The sequence below is a fragment of the Cherax quadricarinatus genome, chromosome 38 (assembly GCF_038502225.1).
Source record: "Cherax quadricarinatus isolate ZL_2023a chromosome 38, ASM3850222v1, whole genome shotgun sequence".
NCBI lineage: Eukaryota > Metazoa > Arthropoda > Malacostraca > Decapoda > Parastacidae > Cherax > Cherax quadricarinatus.
The window spans coordinates 20,665,499-20,690,855 of NC_091329.1; the positions used below are offsets into that span (position 1 = coordinate 20,665,499).

Genomic DNA, 25,357 nt, shown 5'->3' on the forward strand with positions numbered 1-25,357 from the left:
TCTCTTTTTAAATTTAGTAATTTATACAGGAGAAGGGGTTACTAGCCCCTTGCTCACAGCATATTAGTCGCCTCTTATGATACGCATGGCTTATGGAAGAAGAATTCTGTTCCACTTCCCCATGGAGATAAGAGGAAATAAACAAGACCAAGAACCAGTAAGAAAGTGGAAGAAAACCCAGAGGAGTGTGTATATATATGCTTGAACATGTATGTGTAGCATGACCTAAGTGTAAGTAGAAGTAGCAAGATGTACCTGAAACCTTGCATGTTTATGAAACAGAAAAAAAAAAAAAACAGCAATCCTACCAACACGTAAAGCAATTATAGGTTTCTGTTTTACACTCACTTGGCAGGACGGTAGTACTTCCCTGGGCAGTTGCTGTCTACCAGCCTACTACCTGGTTCAAATTTAGACATTAAAAGGGGGCATCTAGGCAAGTACAAATAGGAAGTGCGACTGTCTTGCACTCAGCAGATAAATGATCAAGCCTCAACCATGTCTTGTGCTGAAAGACCCACATGGGTTTACAGCTTAACATGAATTATAATTTATAATTATTTAGAAATCAGAAGACTGTGTGAAGTTATCAAATGCATAATTCAAAGGGCTAAGGAAGGGTTGTTCAGATAGTTTGGGCAATTAGAGAAGATGGCAGAGAGGGTGTGTAAATTTGGGGTTGTAGGAGAGGGGTAGGGCTGCCCCAGGAAGGGTTGAAGGGATAGGGTAATGAAGGTTTTGAGTGATAGGGCCCTGAGCATCCAGCTGCCTTGTGTGAGTGTATTAGATTGGAATGAGTGAGACAAGTGATTTTTATAGTTTGACATGCTGTTGAAGCTTGAGCAAGATAACATTTATGAAGGGATTCAGACAATCTGGTCCACCAGACTCAAGTTCTTAAAATGGGAAATACAATGCTTCCTTTCTGGAGGAAAAGTTGGGATATTGCAGCTTATTTGGTCATCTGAATTTGCTGTCTTACCATTTATGACAAGACAGCTATTGAATGAATGATGGTGAGTGTGTTACCTTTTTTGAGTCACCTTACCTTGGTGGGATAGTTAATGTGCTACAAAATATTACAATGTGCTACATTACCTGCAAAATTAGCCTTTATATTCATAATTAGTTGAACAACTGTTTATGAATGTACACTGTGAGAGGCTATTACTACACAAATAGCACTGCTTTATAGTGGGGCAAAAACACACAACAAGATTACAAGTCTTAACTGCTAACTGGTAGTACAGTGTATTTCTCATATATGTTATATTAATGCATAGTTTTGGGATCAGAGCTTTCCTCAAGGAAAGTGCTTAGATGCAGGTGAGGGGCTCCTGATCCAAGAAACTGGACTTTCTTTATCTTCCTTGGATTGAACTTGGCTGCCTCCCATTTCCCAGGCACTATATGACCCCTTTGAGTTTAAAACTTCCCCCCACTTAAAATAAATATAAACTTGCAATCAGCACTCACCTGATCCAGTCTTACACCAGATTCCTGAAGATGGAAAGGAAATATGATACGGATGAAAACTATTGTATTAAACAACACACAGGAAAGTAAAGTGTATACTGAATGTAAGTAGAATTCTGTAGATTTGCCTGTCATCTTACATGCTCTGTGAAACAGAAAATACCAGCAATCCTATCAGAGTGCAAAAGAAAATACCAGTAATCCTACCAGAGTGTAAATTGTTTAATAGGCTTCCATTTCACACTCATATAAGGTATTTTTGTTTAATAAATGTATGAAAGAGGGGAAGGTACCTAGGGATTGGCAGAGAGCATGTATAGTTCCTTTATATAGAGGGAAGGGGGACAAAAGAGATTGCAAAAATTGTAGGGGAATAAGTTTACTGAGTATACCAGGAAAAGTGTACGGTAGGGTTATTATTGAAAGAAATAGAGGTAAGACAGAGAGTAGGATTGCAGATGAGCAGAGGCTTTAGAGTGGGTAGGGGATGTGTAGATCAAGTGTTTACATTGAAGCATGTATGTGAACAGTATTTCGATAAAGGTAGGGAAGTTTTCATTGCATTTATGGATTTAGAAAAGGCATATGATACAATGGATAGGGGAGCAATGTGGCAGATGTTGCAAGTATATGGAATAAGTAGTAAGTTACTAAATGCTGTAGAGTTTTTATGAGGATAGTGAGGCTCAAGTTAGGGTGTGAAGGAGAGAGGGAGATTGCTTCCCAGTAAAAGTAGGTCTTAGACAGGGATGTGTAATGTCACCATGGTTGTTTAATATATTTATAGATGGGGTTGTTCTCCATGGGGAAGTGGAACAGAATTCTTCCTCCGTAAGCCATGCATGTTGTAAGAGGCAACTAAAATGCCAGGAGCAAGGGGCTAGTAACCCCTTCTGTATATATTACTAAATGTAAAAGGAGAAACTTTTTTCCTTTTGGGCCACCCCGCCTCGGTGGGATATGGCCGGTGTGTTGAAAGAAAGAAGAAAGATGGGGTTGTAAAAGAAGTAAATGCTAGTGTGTTGAGGAGAGGGGTAGGATTAAATTATGGGGAATCAAATACAAAATGGGAGTTGACACAGTTACTTTTTGCTGATGATACTGTGCTTATGGGAGATTCTAAAGAAAAGTTGCAAAGGTTAGTGGACGAGTTTGGGAGGGTGTGTAAACATAGAAAGTTGAAAGTGAACGTAGAAAAGAGTAAGGTGATGAGGGTATCAAATAATTTAGATAGAGAAAAATTGGATATCACATTGGAGAAAAGGAGAAATGGAAGAAGTGAATGTTTTCAGATATTTGGGAGTTGACTTGTCAGCAGATGGGTTTATGAAGGATGAGGTTAACCATAGAATTGATGAAGGAAAAAAAGGTGAGTGGTGTGTTGAAGTATCTGTGGAGACAAAAAACGTTATCCATGGAGGCAAAGAAGGGACTGTATGAAAGTATAGTCGTACCAACACTCTTATATGGGTGTGAAGCTTGGGTTGCAAATGCTGCAGCGAGGAGGCAGCTGGAGGCAGTGGAGATGTCCTGTCTAAGGGCAATGTGTGGTGTAAATATTATGCAGAGAATTCGGAGTGTGGAAATAAGGAGGAGGTGTGGAGTACTAAAAGTATTAATCAGAGGGCTGAAGAGGGGTTGTTGAGGTGGTTTGGTCATTTAGAGAGAATGGATTAAAGTAGAATGACTTGGAGAGTGTATAAATCTGTAGGGGAAGGAAGGCGAGGTAGGAGTCATCCTCGAAAAGGCTGGAGGGTGGGAGTATAGAAGGTTTTATGGGCGAGATGCTTGGACTTCCAGCAAGCATGTGTGAGCGTGTTAGATAGGAGTGAATGGAGACAAATGGTTTTTGGGACCTGACGAGCTGTTGGAGTGTGAGAAAGGTAATATTTAGTGAAGGGATTCAGGGAAACCGGTTATTTTTATATAGCCGGACTTGAGTAATGGAAACAGGAAGTACAATGCCTGCACTTTAAAGGAGGGGTTTGGGATACTGGCATTTTGGAGGGGTATGTTATATATGCTTCTAAACTGTTGCATCAGGGAGCCTCTGCAAAGACAGTGATGATGTGTGAGTGGGGTGAAAGTGTTGAATGATGATGAAAGTATTTTTTTGGGGGGGATTTTCTTTCTTTTTGGGTCACCCTGCCTCGGTGGGAGATGGCCGACTTGGAAAAAAAAAAAAAAAAAAAGGACAGTTCATGGCTAGCAATGTAGCATTAAATACCATGTATGATATTGCAGCTTTTGTTTTTATAACACACTGGCCATCTCCCACAGAGGTAGGATTACCCCCTCCCCAAAAAAAGATGAAACATTTAGTCATTCAAATGCTGTCTTGCCAGAAGTGCACTGACATCACAACTCAGATGCTCCTTCAAACTGTATCACCACCACCCCTGGAGTGTAGGCACTGTACTTCCCACCTCCTGTACTCGCCTTTTGCATCGTAAATACCATTAAAAACTTTTTTAATTTTTACAATACCATGTAACTTATCCTTATTTTACAGCACTTGTTTTTTCCAGACACCAATTTCTGCACATTCCTTACACATAACTTTTATTTTTATTTTAGGTTTGGTAGGATAAGATGCACATTTAGCCATAAATAAGCAAATTAAAAAGAAGTGTTTGGCAAACTCAGGTTCTTTTAAAATCTGCACACAAATCACATGTGGTGTGAGAAATTACATTATAACAGACTGAAGGCAGTTTGTTATAATGTAAGCTGCCAGTTATGGTCTCTCTGACAACACCTGCCACATTACAAAATTTTAATATGCCTGACTGGCCAAGAAAATGGTACCTGGAAAGTTACAATATGTTGACAATATTTAATTTCTCTATAGTAAAACTGATAAAATTTTAAACAAAACTGGATACTGAAAATTATTATTTTTCCAAACACAGGTGCAAATGCATGCAAGTTGCTAATACTTAAAAGAAATCATGAACACACTGATAAATCAGGTATTGCCCTCTCCAACACAGAGAGAGTCAAAGGCAAAGGTGTCTTTCTATATCAGGGAACTGGAAGCACATTTTTTCCATATTCAGTTTACAATATTCCTTAAACTGCATAAAAAACATACATCTCTTATATACAGCACATTTATTTTCCATTACAAATTTGGATTTTATTACATAAAACACTTATGAATACTATCTTTATAAGTTGCAAAAGCTCATTTCCTTAACTCAAACTAATATTATTCTGCTTCTATGATTAATAGTTGATAAACATGCATAGAACATGATAGTATATAATATTTAATCCTGTTACAGTCTTTTGTGTATATATATACATGTACCTGTACAGTATTTACCTGAGCAAGAACAAAGCTGAATACTAAATAAAAGAAAATACGAGAGTAAATCCTTCCATTTCTGTTACACGGCTCATCTTCTTCTTTCAACAAACTGGCCATATCCCACTAAGGCAGGGTGACCCAAAAAAACAAAAAACAAAAGTTTCTCTCGTTTTTTCAACAAATCGGCCGTATCCCACCAAGGCAGGGTGGCCCCGAAAAACAAAAACATAAGTTTCTCTTTTGAAATTTAGTAATTTATACAGGAGAAGGGGTTACTAGCCCCTTGCTCCCGGCATTTTAGTCACCTTAATATCAGCACTAGATTGCTTCTTATACTATACTTGAAGCACACAGCTGAGCTACATACTGGAATGCATCACAATTTTTTTTTTCTTATGTCCAAATGAGACATTTTACTATCTATATATGTACATTTTTTATAACCTATCTGGGAAATACTCTCAAGGATTTACAAAACATTTGAGATGTGTGAATATATATTACACAAGAGCGTTGTCCAAAATTAAGTGGTAGATAAAAATGGTACATGGAACTTTAAAATCACAATGTGATTATGCAAATTAAAGAATAAGATTGTGATTAATCCCATTGTTGTGCAAAATAGAGAAGTGGTAGTTGCAGGTGAAACAGTTCAGGATGCAAAATTTTAGTGGTGGGTGGGTGGGACATGCCACTGTTAGCATGACAAAATTATTGATTACAGATGAATGTAACCTGACCTTTACCAAAATGCATCAATGTGGCAGTGTCAACTGAGTAGATCATGGCTTAGGGCTAAGGTAATATAATTTAAATCACTGATGTATTAATGTTGATAGTAATGCCTTACAGATATATTTGGAATGTTATCAAAACTTCAAAAGGCATAAGGACACTCTCGTCTACAGTTTGCACAATGGTTATAAGCACTTTCATTAAAATTGTTACTGATACATATCTGGCCAATAAGTATAAATTAATATTGCTTAAAACATGCAAAAATTATAACAACCATGTAGGAAAAAATGGGAGAAGACTATCTGATAGATATTTGGTGTTGTTGCTCTGAATTAATCCTACATCTAAACACTTTCAATCTTTCTAATCCTTCTGACTATTTAATTAGTTTGGCATCATTATCTGACCTTTTTTTACAAGACCTAATTGCACTGAACCTACATATGTAATGAGATGATATCACTGTCTGATCTATAAAAAAAATACTGTAAATTAGCATCAAAAATAATTTCCTCCCATTTTCAGTTTTCTACAAACTCAGTATAATACTTTAGAATCATCTCTGAGGAATTTGGTCTCTATTGCTGGTAATTTCCAAGCATCCATTTATTGCATGTGGAAAAGAAATTTATATTACATTTTAAAACAGGTGGGCTGTGCAGCACCAGGTCTTCTAACATGCCAGTGCAGAGCTTCCTCAACTGTTATGTTTTACATTTATCTCAGCCTAAGAGATTAACACCATGTGTTTCACATAGGAAGCCTCAATGACTACACAAATTATAGAATAATCTCAGACAACCCATATCATTATTTCTTAAAAAATATGAGGAAGAAATTACATAATGCTTTTTCAGCATTATTTTGTGTAAGCTGATAATCATTATCTTTGTAACATTATTTAGCTAACTGAAACCTTCACAACAGTACTTCAACATTATCTTATGTTTACCTTATGCTGCTTCTGGGGGTCATCGCCCCCCAAGCTCAGTACCAGATCAGACCTCCTGGTTGCTGGCCTGATCAATTAGGCTGTTTGTGCTGGTGGCATACAGCCCAAAGTATAGCTCAGCTGATTAGGAACTGATATGAGGAACTTATAAACTTCCTGCTTGAAGACAGAGGTATTTTGGTAAATCCCCTTATACACTAACATAAAATTCAAATATATATCAGCATATATCATTTATCAAGTCACACTATTATTTACTTTGTAAAAATTTAAAACAAATGTTTCGTCTTCAATGGATTAAAAGTTGCAATGTGACATAGTGAGCATGATATTGATTAATGATCTTGGTACTGGGAACACAGGTTCTGCTCATTTAACCTTTGTCAAGCACATCATTGTATACTGCTTCTATTTTACAAGATTAAAATTTTTTTAATACTCTAATCTTTCAATATTGCACTTCTGGAGCTAAAATGTGGCAGTCCAACCATTTTAAATTGATAAAAAAGAAAGAATCATGAAATTCAATATTGCACTTTTGGAGCTAAAATGTGGCAGTCCAACCATTCTAAGTTGTTAAAAAAAAAAGAACATAAAATTGTATTTATAATTTGCTACAATATATCTCCATAAAAAGGAAGGCTGCCACAACAATTTGTAATGACTTCCACATATGTACAGTAATCCCTTGATATAATGGACTTTTAAAATTATGGGCAAAATCTAGTGGTCAAACTTTACTTTTAATGCCTTGATTTTCAATGTTTATTGTAATAAAAATGTAAATTGTGTACAGAACTGTATTAGGTGTACAGTACAGTGCTTTTTTTTTTTTTTTTTTTTTTTTGCTATTTTTTAACATTCTGATTTAATGGACACTTGCACAATCCCCTCCCTGTTAGTCCTCTATATCAAGGGTTTACTGTAACATGAAAAAACACAAACAAATCCTCCCTCTCCAAGTTTATCTGTATGTGACTTTATAAAGCCCAGTGTGGGTGAAACTGTCATTAAATGATTGCATTTTAATACAATTTTATGTTTTTATTGTGTCAAAATTGCATATTATCTCCTTTTCTAAATACCAATTTTTAATTATCTAAAACTGTTGCTTTAACCTTGGACTTGGGGTTCTGGATGTCATTTAGGCTTTGCACCAGCTTCAGTTCTAAGTGCCTCACTGTGAGAGATGAGTCTGTACCGGCCTCCACCTTGGCCATGTCCAAGGTGCGACGAAGAATAGCTTGCATAGTGTTAAGAGTGTTTTCAACAGCTTTCTGTAACAGATGATAAAAAATAAAGTATATATAATTTTTTTTTTTTTTTTTTTTTTTTTTTCAACAAGTCGGCCGTCTCCCACCGAGGCAGGGTGACCCAAAAAAGAAAGAAAATCCCCAAAAAGAAAATACTTTCATCATCATTCAACACTTTCACCACACTCGCACATTATCACTGTTTTTGCAGAGGTGCTCAGAATACAACAGTCTAGAAGCATACACATATAAAGATACACAACATATCCCTCCAAACTGCCAATATCCCAAACCCCTCCTTTAAAGTGCAGGCATTGTACTTCCCATTTCCAGGACTCAAGTCCGACTATATGAAAATAACCGGTTTCCCTGAATCCCTTCACTAAATATTACCCTGCTCACACTCCAACAGATCGTCAGGTCCCAAGTACCATTCGTCTCCATTCACTCCTATCTAACACGCTCACGCACGCTTGCTGGAAGTATATATAAGTAGCTCTTCATTATTCATTTACTGTTAATATGTAAATTCTGAGTAGAAAAATGGAATTCTGTGTTGATGCCCCATCAGGAATCACAACATCAGTACCATGGAATAAAGAGTGCTGTTTTTCACAATAAAAAGCTAGGTTACCAGGAAGGGTACAGCAGTCACACACAAATGCTATGGCCAATAAGATGGAAATTGGCCATTGCATTATCACCACAAAATTGCTATCCATATTATAATGCTAGTTGGTGATTTTCCAATGTACCCCATCCATGTTTTAAAAGACAAGGTTGTAATAATGCATGGAGTTGTGGTAGTTGGTGGGTGGGTAGGTGCTCACTTCAACTGAGTGGCACCAGCTGATACTTACTTCATGCAGTGAAGGATGTTACAGTACAATTTCCATACAGTATAATGGTAAGTAAATGTAGTACCCCAGTATAAATAAACATGCTACATACACACTTCACCAAAATATTTTCCTGCTGAAAACTATTTTTTGAAGAAAAATAAGCCACAATACCAGACTGGAATAATTGCAAGCAACCCATGCCCAGAGAGGAAATTTTATGTGATTTTTCAGTCCAACTTAGAGTTGTGATTGATAATGGGCAACATAGGCATATGAAGCGGTATTTTTCTGGGAATGGGTTAGGGCGGAAAAAATTTGTCCTGATTTTTACACACTGTATTTTACAGCGAATAAGACGTTCCAGTATCGAGAATGCCCCCCCCAAACTTAACAGTCGGGAACAATGTAATTCTGAATAACCAAAATAAAAAAAACACTCCAACAACAACCAGACTCCAGGTTGCTGACTGCTTCCCACCCTTTAATAACCCCTTCAGTTCATTCAGCTTGTAAAGTATATATTTTTTTTTTTCAACAAGTCGGCCGTCTCCCACCGAGGCAGGGTGACCCAAAAAAGAAAGAAAATCCCCAAAAAAGAAAATACTTTCATCATCATTCAACACTTTCACCTCACTCACACATAATCACTGTTTTTGCAGAGGTGCTCAGAACACAACAGTTTAGAAGCATATACGTATAAAGATACACAACATATCCCTCCAAACTGCTAATATCCTGAAACCCCTCCTTTAGAGTGCAGGCATTGTACTACTTCCCATTTCCAAGACTCAAGTCCGGCTATATAAAAATAACCGGTTTCCCTGAATTTTTTTTTTTTTTTTATTATCACACCGGCCGATTCCCACCAAGGGAGGGTGGCCCGAAAAAGAAAAACTTTCACCATCATTCACTCCATCACTGTCTTGCCAGAAGGGTGCTTTACACTACAGTTTTTAAACTGCAACATTAACACCCCTCCTTCAGAGTGCAGGCACTGTACTTCCCATCTCCAGAACTCAAGTCCGGCCTGCCGGTTTCCCTGAATCCCTTCATAAATGTTACTTTGCTCACACTCCAACAGCACGTCAAGTATTAAAAACCATTTGTCTCCATTCACTCCTATCAAACACGCTCACGCATGCCTGCTGGAAGTCCAAGCCCCTCGCACACAAAACCTCCTTTACCCCCTCCCTCCAACCCTTCCTAGGCCGACCCCTACCCCGCCTTCCTTCCACTACAGACTGATACACTCTTGAAGTCATTCTGTTTCGCTCCATTCTCTCTACATGTCCGAACCACCTCAACAACCCTTCCTCAGCCCTCTGGACAACAGTTTTGGTAATCCCGCACCTCCTCCTAACTTCCAAACTACGAATTCTCTGCATTATATTCACACCACACATTGCCCTCAGACATGACATCTCCACTGCCTCCAGCCTTCTCCTCGCTGCAACATTCATCACCCACGCTTCACACCCATATAAGAGCGTTGGTAAAACTATACTCTCATACATTCCCCTCTTTGCCTCCAAGGACAAAGTTCTTTGTCTCCACAGACTCCTAAGTGCACCACTCACTCTTTTTCCCTCATCAATTCTATGATTCACCTCATCTTTCATAGACCCATCCGCTGACACGTCCACTCCCAAATATCTGAATACGTTCACCTCCTCCATACTCTCTCCCTCCAATCTGATATTCAATCTTTCATCACCTAATCTTTTTGTTATCCTCATAACCTTACTCTTTCCTGTATTCACCTTTAATTTTCTTCTTTTGCACACCCTACCAAATTCATCCACCAATCTCTGCAACTTCTCTTCAGAATCTCCCAAGAGCACAGTGTCATCAGCAAAGAGCAGCTGTGACAACTCCCACTTTGTGTGTGATTCTTTATCTTTTAACTCCACGCCTCTTGCCAAGACCCTCGCATTTACTTCTCTTACAACCCCATCTATAAATATATTAAACAACCACGGTGACATCACACATCCTTGTCTAAGGCCTACTTTTACTGGGAAAAAATTTCCCTCTTTCCTACATACTCTAACTTGAGCCTCACTATCCTCGTAAAAACTCTTCACTGCTTTCAGTAACCTACCTCCTACACCATACACTTGCAACATCTGCCACATTGCCCCCCTATCCACCCTGTCATACGCCTTTTCCAAATCCATAAATGCCACAAAGACCTCTTTAGCCTTATCTAAATACTGTTCACTTATATGTTTCACTGTAAACACCTGGTCCACACACCCCCTACCTTTCCTAAAGCCTCCTTGTTCATCTGCTATCCTATTCTCCATCTTACTCTTAATTCTTTCAATTATAACTCTACCATACACTTTACCAGGTACACTCAACAGACTTATCCCCCTATAATTTTTGCACTCTCTTTTATCCCCTTTGCCTTTATACAAAGGAACTATGCATGCTCTCTGCCAATCCCTAGGTACCTTACCCTCTTCCATACATTTATTAAATAATTGCACCAACCACTCCAAAACTATATCCCCACCTGCTTTTAACATTTCTATCTTTATCCCATCAATCCCGGCTGCCTTACCCCCTTTCATTTTACCTACTGCCTCACGAACTTCCCCCACACTCACAACTGGCTCTTCCTCACTCCTACAAGATGTTATTCCTCCTTGCCCTATACACGAAATCACAGCTTCCCTATCTTCATCAACATTTAACAATTCCTCAAAATATTCCTTCCATCTTCCCAATACCTCTAACTCTCCATTTAATAACTCTCCTCTCCTATTTTTAACTGACAAATCCATTTGTTCTCTAGGCTTTCTTAACTTGTTAATCTCACTCCAAAACTTTTTCTTATTTTCAACAAAATTTGTTGATAACATCTCACCCACTCTCTCATTTGCTCTCTTTTTACATTGCTTCACCACTCTCTTAACCTCTCTGAATCCCTTCACTAAATATTACCCTGCTCTCACACCAACAGATCGTCAGGTCCCAAATACCATTTGTCTCCATTCACTCCTATCGAACACGCTCATGCACGCCTGCTGGAAGTCCAAGCCCCTCGCCCACAAAACCTCCCTTACCCCTACCTTCCAACCTTTTTGAGGACGACCCCTACCCTGTTTTCCTTCTACCGATTTAAATGCTCTCCATGTCATTCTACTTTGATCCATTCTCTCTAAATCACAAACCACCTCAACAACCCCTCTTCAGCCCTCTCATTATACTTTTATTAGCTCCACACCTTCTCCTAATTTCCACACTCCGAATTTTCTGCATAATATTTACACCACACATTGCCCTTAGACAGGACATCTCCACTGCCTCCAACCGTCTCCTCGCTGCTGCATTCACAACCCAAGCTTCACACCCATATAAGAGTGTTGGTACTACTATACTTTCATACATTCCCTTCTTTGCCTCCATAGGTAACGTTTTTTGACCCCACATATACCTCAACGCACCACTCACCTTTTTTCCCTCATCAATTCTATGATTAACCTCATCCTTCATAAATCCATCCGCCGACACATCAACTCCCAAGTATCTGAAAACATTCACTTCTTCCATACTCCTCCTTCCCAATTTAATATCCAATTTTTCTTTATCTAAATCATTTGATGCCCTCATCACCTTACTCTTTTCTATGTTCACTTTCAAATTTCTACCTTTACACACACTCCCAAACTCATCCACTAACCTTTGCAATTTTTCTTTAGAATCTCCCATAAGCACAGTATCATCAGCAAAAAGTAACTGTGTCAATTCCCATTTTGTATTTGGTTCCCCATAATTTAATCCCACCCCTCTCCCCAACACCCTAGCATTTACTTCTTTTACAACCCCATCTATAAAAATATTAAACAACCATGGTGACATTACACATCCCTGTCTAAGACCTACCTTTACTGGGAAGTAGTCTCCCTCTTTTCTACACACCCTAACTTGAGCCTCACTATCCTCATAAAAACTCTTTACAGCATTTAATAACTTACCACCTATTCCATATACTTGCAACATCTGCCACATTGCTCCCCTATCCACTCTATCATATGCCTTTTCTAAATCCATAAAAGCAATAAAAACTTCCCTACCCTTATCTAAATACTGTTCACATACATGCTTCAATGTAAACACTTGATCTACACATCCCCTACCCACTCTTAAACCTCCTTGCTCATCTGCAATCCTACATTCTGTCTTATCTCTAATTCTTTCAATTATAACCCTACCGTACACTTTTCCTGGTATACTCAGTAAACTTATTCCTCTATAATTTTTACAATCTCTTTTATCCCCCTTCCCTTTATATAAAGGGACTATACATGCTCTCTGCCAATCCCTAGGTACCTTCCCCTCTTTCATACATTTATTAAACAAAAGTACCAACCACTCCAACACTATATACCCCCCTGCTTTTAACATTTCTGTCATGATCCCATCAGTTCCAGCTGCTTTACCCCCTTTCATTCTACATAATGCCTCACGTACCTCCCCCACACTTACATTCTGCTCTTCTTCACTCCTAAAAGATGGTATACCTCCCTGGCCAGTGCATGAAATTACCGCCTCCCTTTCTTCCTCAACATTTAAAAGTTCCTCAAAATATTCTCGCCATCTACCTAATACCTCCATCTCTCCATCTACTAACTCCCCTACTCTGTTTTTAACTGACAAATCCATACGTCCCCTAGGCTTTCTTAACTTGTTTAACTCACTCCAAAATTTTTTCTTATTTTCATTAAAATTTCTTGACAGTGCCTCTCCCACTCTATCATCTGCTCTCCTTTTGCACTCTCTCACCACTCTCTTCACCTTTCTTTTACTCTCCATATACTCTGCTCTTCTTATAACACTTCTGCTTTGTAAAAACCTCTCATAAGCTAACTTTTTCTCTTTTATCACACCCTTTACTTCATCATTCCACCAATCACTCCTCTTTCCTCCTGCCCCCACCCTCCTATAACCACAAACTTCTGCCCCACATTCTAATACTGCATTTTTAAAACTATTGCAACCCTCTTCAACCCCCCGACTACTCATCTTTGCACTAGCCCACCTTTCTGCCAATAGTCGCTTATATCTCACCCGAACTTCCTCCTCCCTTAGTTTATACACTTTCACCTCTCTCTTACTTGTTGTTGCCACCTTCCGTTTGTCCCATCTACCTCTTACTCTAACTGTAGCTACAACTAAATAATGGTCCGATATATCAGTTGCCCCTCTATAAACATGTACATCCTGGAGCCTACCCATCAACCTTTTATCCACCAATATATAATCTAACAAACTACTTTCATTACGTGCTACATCATACCTTGTATATTTATTTATCCTCTTTTTCATAAAATATGTATTACTTATTACCAAATCTCTTTCTACACATAGCTTAATTAAAGGCTCCCCATTTACATATACCCCTGGCACCCCAAATTTACCTACTACTCCCTCCATAACATTTTTACCCACTTTAGCATTGAAATCCCCAACCACAAGTACTCTTACATTTGGTTCAAAACTCCCCACGCATTCACTCAACATTTCCCAAAATCTCTCTCCCTCGTCTACATTTCTCTCTTCTCCAGGTGCATATACGCTTACTATAACCCACTTTTCGCATCCAACCTTTATTTTACTCCACATAATCCTTGAATTAATACATTTATAGTCCCTCTTTTCCTGCCATAGCTTATCCTTCAACATTATTGCTACTCCTTCTTTAGCTCTAATTCTATTTGAAACCCCTGACCTAATCCCATTTATTCCTCTCCACTGAAACTCTCCCACCCCCTTCAGCTTTGTTTCACTTAAAGCCAGGACATCCAGCTTCTTCTCATTCATAACATCCACAATCATCTCTTTCTTATCATTTGCACAACATCCACGCACATTCAGACTTCCCACTTTGACAATTTTCTTTTTATTCTTTTTAGTAATCTTTACAGGAAAAGGGGTTACTAGCCCCCTGTTCCCGGCATTTTAGTTGACTTTTACAACACGCATGGCTTATGGAGGAAAGATTCTTATTCCACTTCCCCATGGATATAAAAGGAAAAGTAATAAGACCAAGAACTATTAAGATAAACTCAAAGAAAACTTATTATTATTATTATTATTTAACAAGTCTCCACAGACAGGACTAGAGCAACTGTTTCCTGCATCAGTGTCTCACACAGACAATGTTTTTAATATACATAGGCTATCTATCACCAAGGTAGGATGACCCAGAGACATGCTGACATTTAGTTCAGATGACACCCTCCAAACTGTGACTTCCCTCACCTCTCCTTCAGGCATTATACTTCCCATCTCAAGGACTGAAGTCAAACCACCTGATTTTCCTGAATCCCTTTATAAATGTTACCTAGCTCCCATTCCAGCAACACATCAAATCATGAAAACCACTTGCCTCCACTCATTCCTAACATACTCACACATATCTGTTGGATGTCTAGGCCCATCACAAACAAAATCTCCTTTACTCACTCCCTCCAAACTTTCCTGGATGACACTTACCCCTCCTTCCCTCCACTTCAGATTTATACACACTCCTAGCCATCCTATTTTTCTCCATCTTCTCTAAATGTTCAAACCACCTCTAGAACTCTTCCTCATCTCTCCGAATAATACTTTCAGTAACCCCACACCTCCTCGTAATCTCTAACTATGAATTCTCTCATAATATTCACACCACACACTGAACTTAAGGGACTACATCTGGTGTCAAATATTATGCACAACAAATTAGGAAGAGGTGCAAAGTTACTTAAAGTATTAGTTATACAGAGGGCCGAGCAGAGGTTGTTGAAGTGGTCTGGACATTTTGAGAGGATGGCACAAAATAGGGAGAGACAAGTGCTGGCCAAGTCTGTATTTTTTCTCTTTTTTTTTTTTTTTTGACCAAATTTAATTCTGTTTTTTTTTTTGTACGTGATCATTTGGTAAACATCCATCAAGAAATGTGATATTTGCAGTCTCGAAGCATATTCCAATGTTTTGCATGCTATACTACTGGATTTGATTTATGTAACTATATTTTAGGGAGCAAGGGGCTAGTAACCCCTTCTCTTGTATATATTACTAAATGTAAAAGGAGAAACTTTCGTTTTTCCTTTTGGGCCACCCTGCCTCGGTGGGATACGGCCAGTGTGTTGAAAGAAAGAAAGAAAACTATATTTTATTCACTATGGGCTAAGGCACCTGTTTACAATGCTCGTCATTAAAGTCGGCCTCTTCTAAAACCCTGACCATAAGATAGGTCATCCTTTGAGCTTAAGGACATCCTCCAACAATCTAGGAAGTGACTAACAAACATTCTTTAGGGTTTTATGGGGTAAATTCCCCTACAACTCCTAGATGGCATCATAAAAACTGTGGGAGTGAACCGATATCCTTACCCTAATAGATCTCTCACAACCCAGCGGCTCTCAATGGGGGTTCAAGTCTGGGAAATATCCTGGCCAATCATCAAAGAAGGGTGCCTCACAGTCACAAAGCCACTGAAAAACAGATTTCAGGATCTGGAAAGGAGCATTAGCTTGCATAAAAGCCATGCACCATACTGTGTGAAAGATTCAGGCAAATAACAGCAGAGCAATTACAGATAAATTTTTACAATAAACACAAGTGGGAACATTTTCCGAGGCTTCCTTGGGCATATTTTTGGTATGGGCATGTCATGAACAATATTCTTAAGAAACCAATGCAACCAGGTCATCACTGGATGCTCACCCCCATTGCTAGCTTCTGCTATTTCCTTCATTTGGTGGCCTGCCTTAAGTAATCTAATGATATTTGCAATTGTCTCCTGTAAGTGACTTACTCCTGCTCATAATGATTCAATAACCAAAAAATGTTCAACAAACTCAACCCTCAAGACACACAATGCAGGGAAACCACAAACACAATACCATCCACCACACAAGCCTAGAAGGCACTTAAGATAAAGCCAGTAGCCTAAGGGAATCCTGAAACATTCTGTTTTGAGTTGAAAGGCAAGCATAACTTTTTGCCTCATTGACAAACCTATCAGAGTGGGGTATTACTTTGAATGCTGATGTATGCCTTTCACCCAGTGTACTTGAATGATGAGCACTGTATATGTTTTACTAAGTAGACCATTTTTCAATAAAGTGAAGTAACCCAAAAAAGGAAACACCTTCACCATGATGTGTTTTGCCAGAAGTAGTCAGACATCACAGTTCAAATGATCTTCAATGATGCACATTTATTCCTGCTCTTCTGTTATAAAACAAGGCAATAATGGCATTTCAAAAATAAAGCAGCTCAATATACTCAACAACTACACTATGGTAATAAAAATAGGAATGAAAATAACAAGATAAAATGTGTTAATTATTATAAAACTGAGTCAATGAAACATACCTTCAGATTGTTATGTGTGTGGTGCATCCAGCCCAATAGTAAGGCAGCAAACAGATCACCAGTGCCTGTAAAGTTGGCTGGCAGGCGTGGAATATGCACGTTAAGTCTGTTTTGACTCCCATCTAAAAGTATGCAGGATTATTAAAAGAAAGGAAATAAAACTGCAGTAAATCCTCAATGTAACAGACCTTGATATAACAAACGTTTAAAATTATGGGCAAAATTCACTGACAAAATTGTACTTGTAATTCCTTTATTTTTAATGTTTATTGTAATTTAACTGTAAACTGAGGATACAATACTATACAGTGGACCCCCGCATAACGATGGCATCACATAGCGATTATTTCGCATACCGCTTACTTTAATCGCAAAATTTTTGCCGCGCATACCGATTAAAAACCCGCTCACCGATTTTCGTCCGAGACGCGTCCAATGTGCGCCCTCAGCCAGCCTCACATGTGCCGCCCGTGCCATTGTTTACCAGCCAGCCTCCGCGGTAACATCCAAGCATACACTCGGAATATTTCGTATTATTACAGTGTTTTCGGTGCTGTTTCTGGAAAATAAGTGACCATGGGCCCCAAGAAAGCTTCTAGTGCCAACCCTACACCAATAAGGGTGAGAATTCCCATTGAAATGAAGAAAGAGATCATTGATAAGTATGAAAGTGGAGTGCGTATCGCCGACCTAGTCAAGTTGTACAAGAAACCCCAATCAACCATCGCTACTATTGTGGGCACCAAAAAGACAATCAAGGAAGCTGTTCTTGCCAAAGGTTTAACTGTGTTTTCGAAACAAAGATCGCAAGTGATGGAAGATGTTGAGAGACTCTTATTGGTGTGGATAAATGAAAAACAGCTAGCAGGAGATAGCGTCTCTCAAGCGATCATATGTGAAAAGGCTAGGAAGTTGCATGAGGATTTAATTAAAAAAATGCCTGCAACTAGTGATGATGTGAGTGAATTTAAGGCCAGCAAAGGTTGGTTTGAGAGATTTAAGAAGCGTAGTGGCATCCATAGTGTGATAAGGCATGGTGAGGCTGCCAGTTCGGACCACAAAGCGGCTGAAAAATATGTGCAGGAATTCAAGGAGTACATAGAAACTGAAGGACTGAAACCTGAACAAGTGTTTAATTGTGATGAAACAGGCCTGTTCTGGAAGAAAATGCCAAGCAGGACCTACATTACTCAGGAGGAAAAGGCACTCCCAGGACATAAGCCTATGAAAGACAGGCTTACTCTTCTCATGTGTGCCAATGCTACTGGTGATTGCAAAGTGAAGCCTTTATTAGTGTATCACTCTGAAACTCCCAGAGCGTTCAGGCAAAAGAATGTCCTCAAGGATAATTTGTGTGTGCTGTGGAGGGCAAACAGTAAGGCATGGGTCACTAGGGAATTTTTCTATAACTGGTTACACCATGCATTTGCCCCCAATGTGAAAGATTACCTAACTGAAAAGAAATTAGAACTTAAGTGCCTCCTGGTGTTAGACAATGCCCCTGGTCATCCTACAGACGTGGCAGAGCGACTTTATGGGGACATGAGCTTCATTAATGTGAAGTTTTTGCCTCCTAATACCACTCCTCTCCTGCAGCCCATGGACCAGCAGGTTATTTCCAACTTCAAGAAACTGTACACAAAAGCTCTGTTTGAAAGGTGCTTTGTAATGACCTCAGAAACTCAACTGACTCTAAGAGAGTTTTGGAGAGATCACTTTAATATCCTCAATTGTGTAAACCTTATAGGTAAGGCTTGGGAGGAAGTGACTAAGAGGACCTTGAACTCTGCTTGGAAGAAACTGTGGCCAGAATGTGTAGACAAAAGGGATTTTGAAGGGTTTGAGGCTAACCCTGAGATGATTATGCCAGTTGAGGAATCCATTGTGGCATTGGGAAAGTCCTTGGGGTTGGAGGTTAGTGGGGAGGATGTGGAAGAGTTGGTGGAGGAGGACAATGAAGAACTAACCACTGATGAGCTGATAGATCAACTTCAAGAGCAAGAGGCCAGACCTGGGGAAACTGGTTCAGAGGAGGGGAGAGAGAAATTGAAGAAGTTGCCTACTACAAAGATAAAGGAAATCTGTGCAAAGTGGCTTGAAGTGCAAACCTTCATGGATGAAAATCACCCTCACACAGCTATTGCAAGCCGTGTTGGCAACCTGTACACTGACAATGTTGTGAAACACTTTAGGGAAGTCATAAAGGAACGAGAGGTACAGGCCACTATGGACAGATATCTTGTGCGAAAGAAGTCCAGTGACTCTGAAGCTGGCCCTAGTGGCATTAAAAGAAGAAGGGAAGTAACCCCAGAAAAGGACTTGCTACCTCAAGTCCTAATGGAAGGGGATTCCCCTTCTAAACAGTAAGAAGATAATGCTCTCCCCTCCTCCCATCCCATCAATCATCACCAGATCTTCAATAAAAGTAAGTGTCATGTAAGTGTGCATGCCTTTTTCAGTTTGTGTGTATTAAAATTAACATTTCATGTGGTAAAAAATTTTTTTTTTCATACTTTTGGGTGTCTTGCACGGATTAATTTTATTTCCATTATTTCTTATGGGGAAAATTCATTCACATAACGATTATTTCGCATAACAATTACCCCTCTTGCACGGATTAAAATCGTTAACCGGGGGTCCACTGTATTAGGTTTACAGGAGAGTATTTTAGTGCTATTTTCTAATATTATTCCAGTTTAATAGGCACTCGGATAATTCTCCTTATTAGTCTGTTATATCTAGAGCTTACTGTATCACAGAAAATAGGGCCTTTTGTTAAACAGTATTTGCAGTGGAGGCCACATGGTAGGCTGGCACTTTTTTTTTTAAGTTCTTACCATCCTACACACAATATAGGATTTTTTTCCTAGAACTTTTCCTAGCGTGTACAAAACTTCTTACTTGCTTACTTTAAATGTCTTCCCCATGCATTTACTGTGCTGTATTATACATAATACAATCTTCATCATCAAAGAAATACAGTAATAACAATTTGAAAGAAGATTTCTTCACTAATTATAAAGACAAACAGCATCCACAAGTGTTGGATACATCTTGAGCAGTCTTACTGAGTCACTACTATGCCAAGCTATAAGGAAATGGTACATGAATAAAGTGAGGAGTCGAGTCTGTTGTGAATATGATCAATACAAAAAATAACTTTTGTATTGGATTATTAATGTCAAGACTTATACATGCATACCTAGCTAATAAGACAGGTTCCAGACTACTGCTGTAAAGTGAATATTGCCTTAAATTGAATCACAGCCTTCTTTATCACTTGCTCATGCTTCTAAAAGCATGTTTACACTATCATTTATCATGTGTGCAATAAAGGCAGGTCTGAAAGAACAATGAAAAAATAAAAATAAATAAAAAAATGGTGCCGGTTAGCTGAAGTGTGTTACTGCCGAAAACATTAAACATGAATATAATTGAAAAGCACCGCATTAGTGAAGTTCTCTAAAGCGAAGTATCGTATTAGTGAGGTATGCCTGTAGGTACCCTTGACTTTACACATCACACATTAATCATAGATACCTGGAGAGTATACATGGAGAGGTTTTGAGGGTCAATGCCACCATGGTCCAGTCTGAGACCAGGCCTTGTGGTGGATCAGAGCCTGATCAACCAGGCTGTTAGTGCTGGCCGCATGTAAACCGATGTGCGAACCACAGCCTAGCTGATCAGCATCCACCACAAATTTATTTTCAGAGCCAAGGTTAGTACTAAGTGAGTTTTACATGACCTTTCAACTACTCATGGTAATACTGTACAAGTGAGTTTAACTTGATATATCACATACTAATGACAATACAAGTGATATTTACTCAACACAACACTTACTTATCATAGATGAAGCCATCCCCAGGAGTTCACTCTCAGAGCCAAGGTCAGTACTGGAAAGGACAACTGTCTTCACTCCTTGCTTGTGGAACCATTCCATCACAGCTACTGCATCTTCTTCATTCTTGATCTTTTGTTCGCTTAAAAGTCTGTTAATGTGAAACATTATGTAAGTGTTATTACGAGGCAAAATCCAGACAAGCCTGGCTTATAGCTGGGCTCTGGAAGTAGAAAAACTCTTGGAACTCATCAAAGGTATATCTAAGGTATGATGTCTACAACCCACTACATAAAATTTGATTAATATTTTTTCCAGCTTTGAATTATTTTTGAACATGTTGGTTGTGTCACATTGAGGTAAAAAGCTAGTGAGGGAAAAATGGGCAACTAAAAATTATTTTGATAAATGGTGAATTTTCTAGGTAGTAGGTTGGTAGACAGCAACACCCAGGGAGGTACTACCGTCCTGCCAAGTGAGTGTGAAACGGAAACCTGTAATTGTTTTACATGATGGTAGGATTGCTGGTGTCTTTTTTCTGTCTCATAAACATGCAAGATTTCAGGTACGTCTTGCTACTTCTTCTTACACTTAGGTCACACTACACATACATGTACAAGCATATATATATATATATACAGTGGACCCTCAACCAGCGATGGCATCGATTAACGATAAATCTGACTAGCGATACATTTTAACGCAAAAATTTTGCCTCGACTAGTGCTTAAAAACCCGACCAGCGCTATTCGTTCCGTACCATAGGCGTCCACTTTGGCCTGAGTGCGCCTCACTTGTCCCTTGGGTGCCAGTGTTTACAAGCCAGCCAGCCACCGCGGTCGCTTCCAAACATACAATTGGAACATTTCATATTATCACAGCCTTTGTAGTGATTGCACCTGCAAAATAAGTCACCATGGGCCCCAAGAAAGCTTCTAGTGCCAACCCTACAGCAAAAAGGGTGAGAATTACTATGGAGATGAAGAAAGAGATCATTGCTAAGTATGACAGTGGAGTGCATGTCTCTGAGCTGGTCAGGTTGTATAATAAACCCCAATCAACCATTGCTACTATTGTGGGTAAGAAAACGGCAATCAAGGAAGCTGTTCTTGCCAAAGGTGCAACTATGTTTTCGAAACTGAGATCGCAAGTGATAGAAGATGTTGAGAGACTGTTATTGGTGTGGATAAACGAGAAACAGATAGCAGGAGACAGCATCTCTCAAGCGATCGTATGTGAAAAGGCTAGGAAGTTGCATGACGATTTAATTACAAAAATGCCAGCAACTAGTGATGTGAGTGAATTTAAGGCCAGCAAAGGTTGGTTTGAGAGATTTAAGAAGCGTAGTGGCATTCATAGTGTGATAAGGCATGGTGAGGCTGCCAGTTCGGACCACAAATCGGCTGAAAAATATGTGCAGGACTTCAAGGAGTACATAGACAGTGAAGGACTGAAACCTGAACAAGTGTTTAATTGTGACGAAACAGGCTTGTTTTGGAAGAAAATGCCAAGCAGGACCTACATTACTCAGGAGGAAAAAGCACTCCTAGGACATAAGCCTATGAAAGACAGGCTTACTCTGTTGATGTGTGCAAAGTGAAGCCTTTATTGGTGTATCACTCTGAAACTCCCAGAGTGTTCAGGAAAAACAATGTCCTCAAGGCTAATTTGTGTGTGCTGTGGAGGGCAAACAGTAAGGCATGGGCCACTAGGGACTTTTTCTATGACTGGTTACACCATGCATTTGCCCCCACTGTGAAAAATTACCTAATTGAAAAGAAATTAGACCTTAAGTGTCTCCTGGTATTAGACAATGCTCCTGGTCATCCTTCAAACATGGTAGAGCGACTTTCTGCAGAAATGAGCTTCATTAAGGTCAAGTTTTTGCCTCCTAATAACACTCCTCTCCTGCAGCCCATGGACCAGCAGGTCATTTCCAACTTCAAGAAACTGTACACAAAAGCTATGTTTGAAAGGTGCTTTGTAGTGACCTTAGAAACTCAATTGACTCTAAGAGAGTTTTGGAGAGATCACTTTAGCATCCTCAATTGTGTAAACATTATAGGTAAGGCTTGGGAGGAAGTGACTAAGAGGACCTTGTACTCTGCTTGGAAGAAACTGTGGCCAGAATGTGTAGACAAAAGGGATTTTGAAGAATTTGAGGCTAACCCTGGGAATCCTATACCAGTTGAGGAATCCATTGTGGCATTGGGGAAGTCCTTGGGGTTGGAGGTTAGTGGGGAGGATGTGGAAGAGTTGGTGGAGGAGGACAATGAAGAACTAACCACTGATGAGCTGCTAGATCATCTTCAACAGCAAGAGGCCACACCTGAGAAAACTGCTTCGGAGGAGGGGATAGAGAAATTGAAGAAGTTGCCAACTTCAATGATTAAGGAAATGTGTGCAATGTGGCTTAAAGTGCAAACCCTTTTTGATGAAAATCACCCTCACACAGCTATTGCAAGCCATGCTGGTGACTATTACACTGGCAATGTTGTGAAACACTTTAGGAATGTCATAAAGGAACGGGAGGTACAGGCCTCTATGGACATATATGTTGTGCGACAAAGGTCCAGTGACTCTCAAGCTGGTCCTAGTGGCATTAAAAGAAGAAGGGAAGTAACCCCGGAAAAGGACTTGCCACCTCAAGTCCTAATGGAAGGGGATTCCCCTTCTAAACATTAACACCATCCACAGTCTCCCCTCCTCCCATCCCATCAATCATCACCAGATCTTCAGTAAAGGTAAGTGTCATGTAACTGTGCATGTCTTCTTCAGTTTGTGTGTATTAAAATTAATATTTCATGTGGTAAAATTTTTTTTTTTGTTCATACTTTGGGGTGTCAGGAACGGATTAATTTTATTTCCATTATTTCTTATGGGAAAAATTAGTTCGCCTAACATTGAGCTCTCAGGAACGGATTAATAGCGTTAGGCGAGGGTCCACTGTACTTTATTTCTACATGATATATAAGAGAGAGGGAGATCATTTTCCAGTAAAAGTAGCTCTTAAACGGGGATGAATGATGTTACCACGATTCTTTAACATAATAACAGATGGGGGTTGCAAAAGAAGTGAATGCTAAGGCAATTTGGGAGGTAAGAATTTTAAAGGTAAAAAATCTAATACAATGCAGTTGCTTTTTGTCACTGAAATGGTGCTTTTAGGAGAATCTGAAGAGAAGTCACAAAAGTTTGTAAACAAATTTGGGGGAATACGTAAATGTTGTGGATGTTGTGCAAATGATAAGAAAGATGATTGTGGATGTTATGAATGAGAAGAAACTGGATGTCCTGGCTTTATGTGAAACAAAGCTGAAGGGGGTGGGAGAGTTTCAATGGAGAGGAATAAATGGGATTAGGTCAGGGGTTTCAAATAGAGTTAGAGCTAAAGAAGGAGTAGCAATAATGTTGAAGGATAAGTTATGGCAGGAAAAGAGGGACTACAAATGAATAAATTCAAGGATTATGCGGAGTAAATTAAAGATTGAATGTGAAAAGTGGGTTATAGTAAGTGTGTATGCACCTGGAGAAGAGAGAAGTGTAGAGGAGAGAGAGAGAGATTTTGGGAAATGTTGAGTGAATGCATGGGGAGTTTTGAATCAAGTGTGAGAGTAATGGTGGTTGGGGATTTCAATGCTAAAGTGGATAAAAATGTTATGGAGGGAGTAGTAGGTAAATTTGGGGTGCCAGGGGTAAATGTAAATGGGGAGCCTTTAATTGAGCTATGTTATTTTTTTTTTTTTATTATCACACCGGCCGATTCCCACCAAGGCAGGGTGGCCCGAAAAAGAAAAACTTTCACCATCATTCACTCCATCACTGTCTTGCCAGAAGGGTGCTTTACACTACAGTTTTTAAACTGCAACATTAACACCCCTCCTTCAGAGTGCAGGCACTGTACTTCCCATCTCCAGGACTCAAGTCCGGCCTGCCGGTTTCCCTGAATCCCTTCATAAATGTTACTTTGCTCACACTCCAACAGCACGTCAAGTATTAAAAACCATTTGTCTCCATTCACTCCTATCAAACACGCTCACGCATGCCTGCTGGAAGTCCAAGCCCCTCGCACACAAAACCTCCTTTACCCCCTCCCTCCAACCCTTCCTAGGCCGACCCCTACCCCGCCTTCCTTCCACTACAGACTGATACACTCTTGAAGTCATTCTGTTTCGCTCCATTCTCTCTACATGTCCGAACCACCTCAACAACCCTTCCTCAGCCCTCTGGACAACAGTTTTGGTAATCCCGCACCTCCTCCTAACTTCCAAACTACGAATTCTCTGCACTATATTCACACCACACATTGCCCTCAGACATGACATCTCCACTGCCTCCAGCCTTCTCCTCGCTGCAACATTCATCACCCACGCTTCACACCCATATAAGAGCGTTGGTAAAACTATACTCTCATACATTCCCCTCTTTGCCTCCAAGGACAAAGTTCTTTGTCTCCACAGACTCCTAAGTGCACCACTCACTCTTTTTCCCTCATCAATTCTATGATTCACCTCATCTTTCATAGACCCATCTGCTGACACGTCCACTCCCAAATATCTGAATACG

General features: G+C 39.5%; 1 protein-coding gene across 6 annotated transcripts in view; it reads right to left on the bottom strand.

The window, feature by feature from the left end:
- Positions 1-5,450: 5,450 nt before the first annotated feature.
- The window catches only part of Pdxk (pyridoxal kinase), a 51,882-nt gene continuing 31,975 nt past the window's right edge, over positions 5,451-25,357 (bottom strand). For 4 of the 6 annotated variants that reach the window (XM_053782540.1, XM_053782542.2, XM_053782541.1 and 1 more), the window contains exons 6-8: positions 20,794-20,942; positions 16,948-17,069; positions 5,451-7,756 (exon numbers count right to left, since the gene is read on the bottom strand). In XM_053782540.1, coding sequence (XP_053638515.1) covers positions 7,571-7,756; positions 16,948-17,069; positions 20,794-20,942 — 457 coding nt within the window. In that variant the 3' untranslated portion in view covers positions 5,451-7,570. Of the gene's footprint in view, positions 7,757-15,959; positions 16,083-16,947; positions 17,070-20,793; positions 20,943-25,357 lie in introns of all 6 variants that reach the window. The other 2 variants (XM_053782546.1, XM_053782545.1) reach the window with 2 other exon arrangements.